Source organism: Pseudoliparis swirei, chromosome 14 (assembly GCF_029220125.1).
Source record: "Pseudoliparis swirei isolate HS2019 ecotype Mariana Trench chromosome 14, NWPU_hadal_v1, whole genome shotgun sequence".
NCBI classification, from domain to species: Eukaryota; Metazoa; Chordata; class Actinopteri; order Perciformes; family Liparidae; genus Pseudoliparis; species Pseudoliparis swirei.
The window spans coordinates 576,385-583,869 of record NC_079401.1 but is presented as its reverse complement, the minus strand read 5'-3'; the positions used below and the strand labels follow the sequence as shown (position 1 = coordinate 583,869).

The 7,485-nt window shown below is 52.9% G+C and overlaps 1 protein-coding gene across 1 annotated transcript in view; it reads left to right on the top strand.

Annotated features, from left to right (window-relative positions):
• Positions 1-6,844, top strand: part of xdh (xanthine dehydrogenase) — a 9,971-nt gene extending 3,127 nt beyond the window's left edge. Inside the window, exons 7-23 of the mRNA XM_056431231.1 lie at positions 1-169; positions 241-337; positions 412-536; positions 1,065-1,198; positions 1,260-1,347; positions 2,264-2,350; positions 2,936-3,127; positions 3,321-3,466; positions 3,535-3,616; positions 4,933-5,028; positions 5,266-5,469; positions 5,544-5,596; positions 5,664-5,778; positions 5,845-5,910; positions 5,984-6,172; positions 6,251-6,418; positions 6,557-6,844. The exon at positions 1-169 is cut by the window's left edge and continues 144 nt beyond it. Of these exons, the coding sequence (XP_056287206.1) occupies positions 1-169; positions 241-337; positions 412-536; positions 1,065-1,198; positions 1,260-1,347; positions 2,264-2,350; positions 2,936-3,127; positions 3,321-3,466; positions 3,535-3,616; positions 4,933-5,028; positions 5,266-5,469; positions 5,544-5,596; positions 5,664-5,778; positions 5,845-5,910; positions 5,984-6,172; positions 6,251-6,418; positions 6,557-6,607 (2,062 nt within the window). The 3' untranslated portion in view covers positions 6,608-6,844. The remainder of the gene's footprint in view (positions 170-240; positions 338-411; positions 537-1,064; positions 1,199-1,259; positions 1,348-2,263; positions 2,351-2,935; positions 3,128-3,320; positions 3,467-3,534; positions 3,617-4,932; positions 5,029-5,265; positions 5,470-5,543; positions 5,597-5,663; positions 5,779-5,844; positions 5,911-5,983; positions 6,173-6,250; positions 6,419-6,556) is intronic.
• The last annotated feature ends 641 nt before the right edge of the window (positions 6,845-7,485 follow it).

The window sequence follows — 7,485 nt, the reverse complement described above, 5'->3', positions numbered from 1 at the left end:
CGGCCAATCGGGAGGCTCCCCCGGGCTGACCGTGCCCCTCCCCCTGCAGGTGACGTGCGTCGGCCACATCATCGGCGCCGTGGTGGCCGACACGCAGCTTCATGCCCAGAGGGCCGCCAAGGCCGTCCGGGTCCAGTATGAGGAGCTGCCGCCCGTGGTCACCATCCAGGTGAGACCAGCTCACCTGGGCCCCATTGATCTACTGGTGGGCCAGCTCACCTGGAGGCGTGTGATTGACAGGAGGCCATCGCCGCCCAGTCTTTCTACCAGCCAATCAGAACCCTGCAGAGTGGAGACCTGGAGGCCGGCTTCAAGCAGGCTGACGGGGTCCTGGAGGGTGAGGAGGGGGGGGGGGGGCTTCTGCTGAGTGCACCTGGTCAGGCGGAGGACTGATTATTGATTACCTGACAGGTGAGATGCACATGGGAGGTCAGGAGCACTTCTACCTGGAGACCAACGTCACGCTGGCTGTCCCCCGAGGAGAAGACGGAGAGATGGAGCTCTTTGTTTCCACTCAGTCTGCCACCAAAACACAGGTAACCTCACGTAACCACAGGTAACCTCACGTAACCACAGGTAACCATAGGTAACCTCAGGTAACCACACAGGTAACTTCAGGTAACCACACAGGTAACCACAGGTAACCTCAGGTAACCCCACAGGTAACCACACAGGTAACTTCAGGTAACCACACAGGTAACCTCAGGTAACCCCACAGGTAACCACAGGTAACCTCACGTAACCACAGGTAACCATAGGTAACCTCAGGTAACCACACAGGTAACTTCAGGTAACCACACAGGTAACCACACAGGTAACTTCAGGTAACCACACAGGTAACCACAGGTAACCTCAGGTAACCCCACAGGTAACCACACAGGTAACTTCAGGTAACCACACAGGTAACCACAGGTAACCACACAGGTAACAACAGGTAACCACACAGGTAACCTCAGGTAACCACAGGTAACCACACAGGTAACCTCAGGTAACCACAGGTAACCTCAGGTAACCGCCCCCGACACAGGTACATGTGTAACTGGGCCCTTCCCCCTGTCTGCCAGGCGCTGGTGGCCAAGGCGCTGGGCGTGCCGGCCAACAGGGTGGTGGTGCGGGTGAAGAGGATGGGCGGAGGCTTCGGGGGGAAGGAGACCCGCACCACCCTGCTGTCCACCGTGGTCGCCGTGGCAGCCAACAAGTATGTGTGTGTGTGTGTGTCTAAGTGTGTGTGTGTCTAAGTGTGTTCTGCCTTCTGATAGGCTGAAGAGGCCCGTCAGGTGCATGCTGGACCGGGACGAGGACATGCTGGTGACGGGGGGCCGACACCCCTTCTACGGCAAATACAAGGTGAGTTACCTGGTTATAGAAGTTATCTGGTTATAGAAGTTACCTGGTTATAGAAGGTACCTGGTTAGAGAAGGTACCTGGTTAGAGAAGTTACCTGGTTATAGAAGTTACCTGGTTAGAGAAGGTACCTGGTTAGAGAAGTTACCTGGTTAGAGAAGTTACCTGGTTAGAGAAGGTACCTGGTTAGAGAAGTTACCTGGTTATAGAAGTTACCTGGTTAGAGAAGTTACCTGGTTAGAGAAGTTACCTGGTTAGAGAAGTTACCAGGTTCTAGAAGTTACCTGGTTATATAAGTTACCCGGTTATAGAATTTACCCGGTTCGAGAAGTTACCCGGTTAGAGAAGTTACCCGGTGATAGAAGTTACCTGGTTATAGAAGTTACCTGGTTAGAGAAGTTACCTGGTTAGAGAAGATACCCGGTTAGAGAAGTTACCCGGTTAGAGAAGTTACCCGGTTAGAGAAGTTACCTGGTTAGAGAAGGTACCTGGTTAGAGAAGTTACCTGGTTAGAGAAGGTACCTGGTTAGAGAAGGTACCTGGTTATAGAAGTTACCCGGTTAGAGAAGTTACCTGGTTAGAGAAGGTACCTGGTTAGAGAAGTTACCTGGTGACAGAAGTTACCCGGTTAGAGAAGTTACCCGGTTAGAGAAGTTACCTGGTTAGAGAAGTTACCTGGTTAGAGAAGGTACCTGGTTAGAGAAGGTACCTGGTTAGAGAAGTTACCTGGTTAGAGAAGTTACCCGGTTAGAGAAGTTACCCGGTTAGAGAAGTTACCCAGTTAGAGAAGTTACCCGGTGAGAGAAGTTACCCGGTTAGAGAAGTTACCCAGTTAGAGAAGTTACCCGGTTAGAGAAGTTACCCGGTTAGAGAAGTTAACTGGTTAGAGAAGTTATCCCATCTTGTCCCCCCCCTCTAGGTGGGTTACCTGGCCAGCGGTAAGGTGGTGGCCCTGGACGTGTCGTACTACAGCAACGCGGGCAACTCCATGGACCTCTCTCTGTCGGTGAGCGTCGTCATGACAACCACACTGACCTTGTGCCCTCTGAAGGTCATGGAGCGCCCCCTGACCTTGTGCCCTCTGAAGGTCATGGAGCGCCCCCTGACCTTGTGTCCTCTGAAGGTCATGGAGCGCCCCCTGACCTTGTGACCTCTGAAGGTCATGGAGCGCCCCCTGACCTTGTGTCCTCTGAAGGTCATGGCGCGCCCCCTGACCTTGTGCCCTCTGAAGGTCATGGAGCGCCCCCTGACCTTGTGTCCTCTGAAGGTCATGGAGCGCCCCCTGACCTTGTGACCTCTGAAGGTCATGGAGCGCCCCCTGACCTTGTGTCCTCTGAAGGTCATGGCGCGCCCCCTGACCTTGTGCCCTCTGAAGGTCATGGAGCGCCCCCTGACCTTGTGCCCTCTGAAGGTCATGGAGCGCCCCCTGACCTTGTGCCCTCTGAAGGTCATGGAGCGCCCCCTGACCTTGTGCCCTCTGAAGGTCATGGAGCGCGCCCTGACCTTGTGCCCTCTGAAGGTCATGGAGCGCCCCCTGACCTTGTGTCCTCTGAAGGTCATGGCGCGCCCCCTGACCTTGTGCCCTCTGAAGGTCATGGAGCGCGCCCTGTTCCACATGGAGAACTCGTACCGCGTGGCCAGCGTCCGCGGCCGTGGCTTCCTGTGCCGGACCAACCTGCCCTCCAACACGGCCTTCAGGGGCTTCGGGGGCCCTCAGGGCATGATGCTGGCCGAGGTCTGGATCACTGACCTGGCCCTGACCCTGGACCGGCCCGCTGAGGAGGTGAGGAGGAGGAGGAGGAGGAGGGAGGAGGGAGGAGGGAGGAGGAGGGAGGAGGGAGGAGAGAGGAGGAGGGAGGAGAGAGGAGGAGGAGGAGGGAGGGGGGGGGGAGGAGGAGGAGCAGGAGGGGGTAGGAGGTGAGGAGGAGGGAGGAGAGGAGGCTGCCTCCAGGTGAGCCTCCTCCTCGTGTCCTCAGGTGCGCCGGCTGAACCTGTACCTGGAAGGCGAGGCGACGCCCTACAACCAGATCCTGACCCACGTCACTCTGGACCGCTGCTGGGCCGAGTGCCTGACCCGCTCCGGGTACCATCAGCGCCGGGCCGCCGTGGACCTGTACAACAGGTAGGCTGCAGGTCCAGGTCCCCGGTGGAGACCCAAAGAACAGCTGATGACTTTGTGTTTCCTGTCAGGGAGAACCGCTGGACCAAGCGGGGCCTCGCCATCCTGCCCACCAAGTTCGGCATCAGCTTCACGGCGGCCTTCCTCAACCAGGTGAGCATCTACACCTGTGATGTCTACACCTGTGATGTCTACTCCTGTGATGTCTACTCCTGTGATGTCTACACCTGTGATGTCTACACCTGTGATGTCTACTCCTGTGATGTCTACTCCTGTGATGTCTACTCCTGTGATGTCTACACCTGTGATGTCTACTCCTGTGATGTCTACTCCTGTGATGTCTACTCCTGTGATGTCTACTCCTGTGATGTCTACACCTGTGATGTCTACTCCTGTGATGTCTACACCTGTGATGTCTACTCCTGTGATGTCTACTCCTGTGATGTCTACACCTGTGATGTCTACACCTGTGATGTCTACTCCTGTGATGTCTACTCCTGTGATGTCTACACCTGTGATGTCTACTCCTGTGATGTCTACACCTGTGATGTCTACTCCTGTGATGTCTACACCTGTGATGTCTACTCCTGTGATGTCTACACCTGTGATGTCTACACCTGTGATGTCTACTCCTGTGATGTCTACACCTGTGATGTCTACTCCTGTGATGTCTACACCTGTGATGTCTACACCTGTGATGTCTACTCCTGTGATGTCTACACCTGTGATGTCTACTCCTGTGATGTCTACACCTGTGATGTCTACACCTGTGATGTCTACTCCTGTGATGTCTACACCTGTGATGTCTACTCCTGTGATGTCTACTCCTGTGATGTCTACACCTGTGATGTCTACACCTGTGATGTCTACTCCTGTGATGTCTACACCTGTGATGTCTACACCTGTGATGTCTACACCTGTGATGTCTACTCCTGTGATGTCTACACCTGTGATGTCTACACCTGTGATGTCTACTCCTGTGATGTCTACACCTGTGATGTCTACACCTGTGATGTCTACACCTGTGATGTCTACACCTGTGATGTCTACTCCTGTGATGTCTACACCTGTGATGTCTACACCTGTGATGTCTACACCTGTGATGTCTACACCTGTGATGTCTACTCCTGTGATGTCTACACCTGTGATGTCTACTCCTGTGATGTCTACTCCTGTGATGTCTACACCTGTGATGTCTACACCTGTGATGTCTACACCTGTGATGTCTACTCCTGTGATGTCTACACCTGTGATGTCTACTCCTGTGATGTCTACACCTGTGATGTCTACTCCTGTGATGTCTACTCCTGTGATGTCTACTCCTGTGATGTCTACTCCTGTGATGTCTACACCTGTGATGTCTACTCCTGTGATGTCTACACCTGTGATGTCTACACCTGTGATGTCTACTCCTGTGATGTCTACTCCTGTGATGTCTACTCCTGTTCTCTGACCTGGATGCTCTTCAGGCCGGCGCTCTGGTCCACATCTACACCGACGGCTCGGTTCTGTTGACCCACGGAGGGACGGAGATGGGACAAGGACTCCACACCAAGATGGTCCAGGTACCAGAACCGGACCACCATGTGGACCTCATTCATTTGGCCCAAATTGTCGATTTGTTTTCCATTGAATTAAGTAAACATGACTCCACCTGGTGGCCATTAGAGGAGCTGCAGCTTGAGGCACACGGGGCTGTAACAGCCGTGGTGGCTGCTGATTGGCCGGCTCTGAAAGGCAAGGGGCCCAGGATGAGACCTTGGGGGACTCCCTGTCCTCACACACCTGTGTTGTGGTTCCAGGTGGCCAGCAGGGTTCTGGGTATTCCCTGTTCCAAGATCCACATCTCAGAGACCAGCACCAACACGGTGCCCAACACCAGCCCCACCGCCGCCTCCGCCTCCTCGGACCTCAACGGGGCCGCCGTGCAGAACGCCTGTGAGGTCCTCGTGGGGCGCCTGGAGCCCTACAAGACCAGGAACCCCAAAGGATCATGGGAAGACTGGGTGAGCGGGGTGTTGAGGATATGTTGCTGGTCTTTAAGACCGCGAGTCAGGACTAAGCGGTCTCTCCGGTCCAGGTGACAGCAGCGTACTTCGACCGGGTCAACCTCAGCGCCAACGGCTTCTACAGGTGAGTCTCCCTCAGGAGGTCCTCCAGAACATCCAAGAAGGAGTCTCACCCTGGTGGTTCTGAGCAGGACTCCAGACCTGGGCTACGACTTTGAGTCAAACTCGGGCCGAGTGTTCAACTACTTCAGCTGCGGGGTGGCGTGCTCCGAGGTGGAGGTGGACTGCCTGACCGGAGCCCACAAGGTGAGGACGGTGTCCCCCGAGGGTCAAGACCAGGACATGAGGACTAACACGTGTTCTGTGCCGTAGAACCTGAGCAGCACCATCGTGATGGACGTGGGCCGCAGCCTCAACCCGGCCATCGACATCGGCCAGGTGAGCGGTCCTCGCCGTGAGGCGGCGCTCCTGTAGCGCCCCCTGCAGGTCTGAGGGTGCTGTGTGTCCTCAGGTGGAAGGGGCCTTCATGCAGGGTCTGGGACTCTTCACCATGGAGGAGCTCCGTTATTCCCCCCAGGGGGTCCTCCTCACTCGGGGTCCTGGTGCTTATAAGATCCCGGGTTTCGGCGACATCCCCAGCCAGCTCACCGTGTCGCTGCTCCGGGACGCGCCCAACGACAAGGCCATCTACGCCTCCAAGGTGGCCCTCCAGAACCCTCCAGAACCATGGCCCGCGGGCCCCTGTAGACCAGTGCTCTGATCCTGTGTGTCCCTGCAGGCCGTCGGCGAGCCGCCTCTCTTTCTGGCCGCCGCCAACTTCTTTGCCATCAAGGACGCCGTCGGCGCCGCCCGCAGCCAGGAGGGCCTCCGCGGCGCCTTCCGGCTGGACAGCCCCGCCTCCTGCGAGAGGATCCGCAACGCCTGCAGCGACCGCTTCACCCGACTGGTAGGACCAGAGACATGGTGCATTCTGGGAAAACTGTGTGTGATTCCAGTAGCTTAATATAAAGTAATGTTTATACTATAAACGCCTGTTTACTTGAACTGGACCTAGAGACCCAGTTAACACGCCCCTGTCCTCCAGTGTCCTCCTGCAGAACCTGGTACCTTCAGCCCCTGGTCGGTCCAGGTCTAGGACCAGAGGAACCACCCTGACGGTCCAGGTCTAGGACCAGAGGAACCTGAGACCATGGACCAGGACTTCCTGATGTGAAGTGATTCTTTAACATCTGATTCATTAGAGATAATCAGAGATACTTTGATGTTGATTGTTCCTGCTGACGGAGCTCAGTGATCAGTAGAGGTCTAATACTTGATTTTGATTGGATGTGTTTAGATGTGAAGATGTTGAAATAAAGCTCCTGGTGTCGGATGTCTGGAGGCGGTTCTTGTACATGAGTTCTGGTCGGATGCTGGTTGTACCAGTATAACTGTGGTTGTATAGGTATAAGTATAGTTGTATAAGTATTGTTGTATAGTTGTATAAGTATAAGTATAGTTGTATAGGTATAAGTATAGTTGTATAAGTATAGTTGTATAAGTATAATTGTATAGGTATAAGTATAGTTGTATAGTTGTATAAGTATAAGTATAGTTGTATAGGTATAAGTATAGTTGTATAAGTATAGTTGTATAGGTATAAGTATAGTTGTATAAGTATAAGTATAGTTGTATAGGTATAAGTATAGTTGTATAGGTATAAGTATAGTTGTATAAGTATAGTTGTAAAAGTATAAGTATAGTTGTATAAGTATAGTTGTAAAAGTATAAGTGTATAAGTATAGTTGTATAGGTATAAGTATAGTTGTAAAAGTATAAGTATAGTTGTATAGATGTAAGTATAGTTGTAAAAGTATAAGTATAGTTCTATAGTTGTAAAAGTATAAGTATAGTTGTATAAGTATAAGTGTAGTTATATAAGTATAAGTATAGTTGTATAAGTATAGTTGTAAAAGTATAAGTATAGTTGTATAAGTATAAGTATAGTTGTATAAGTATAGTTGTATAGGTATA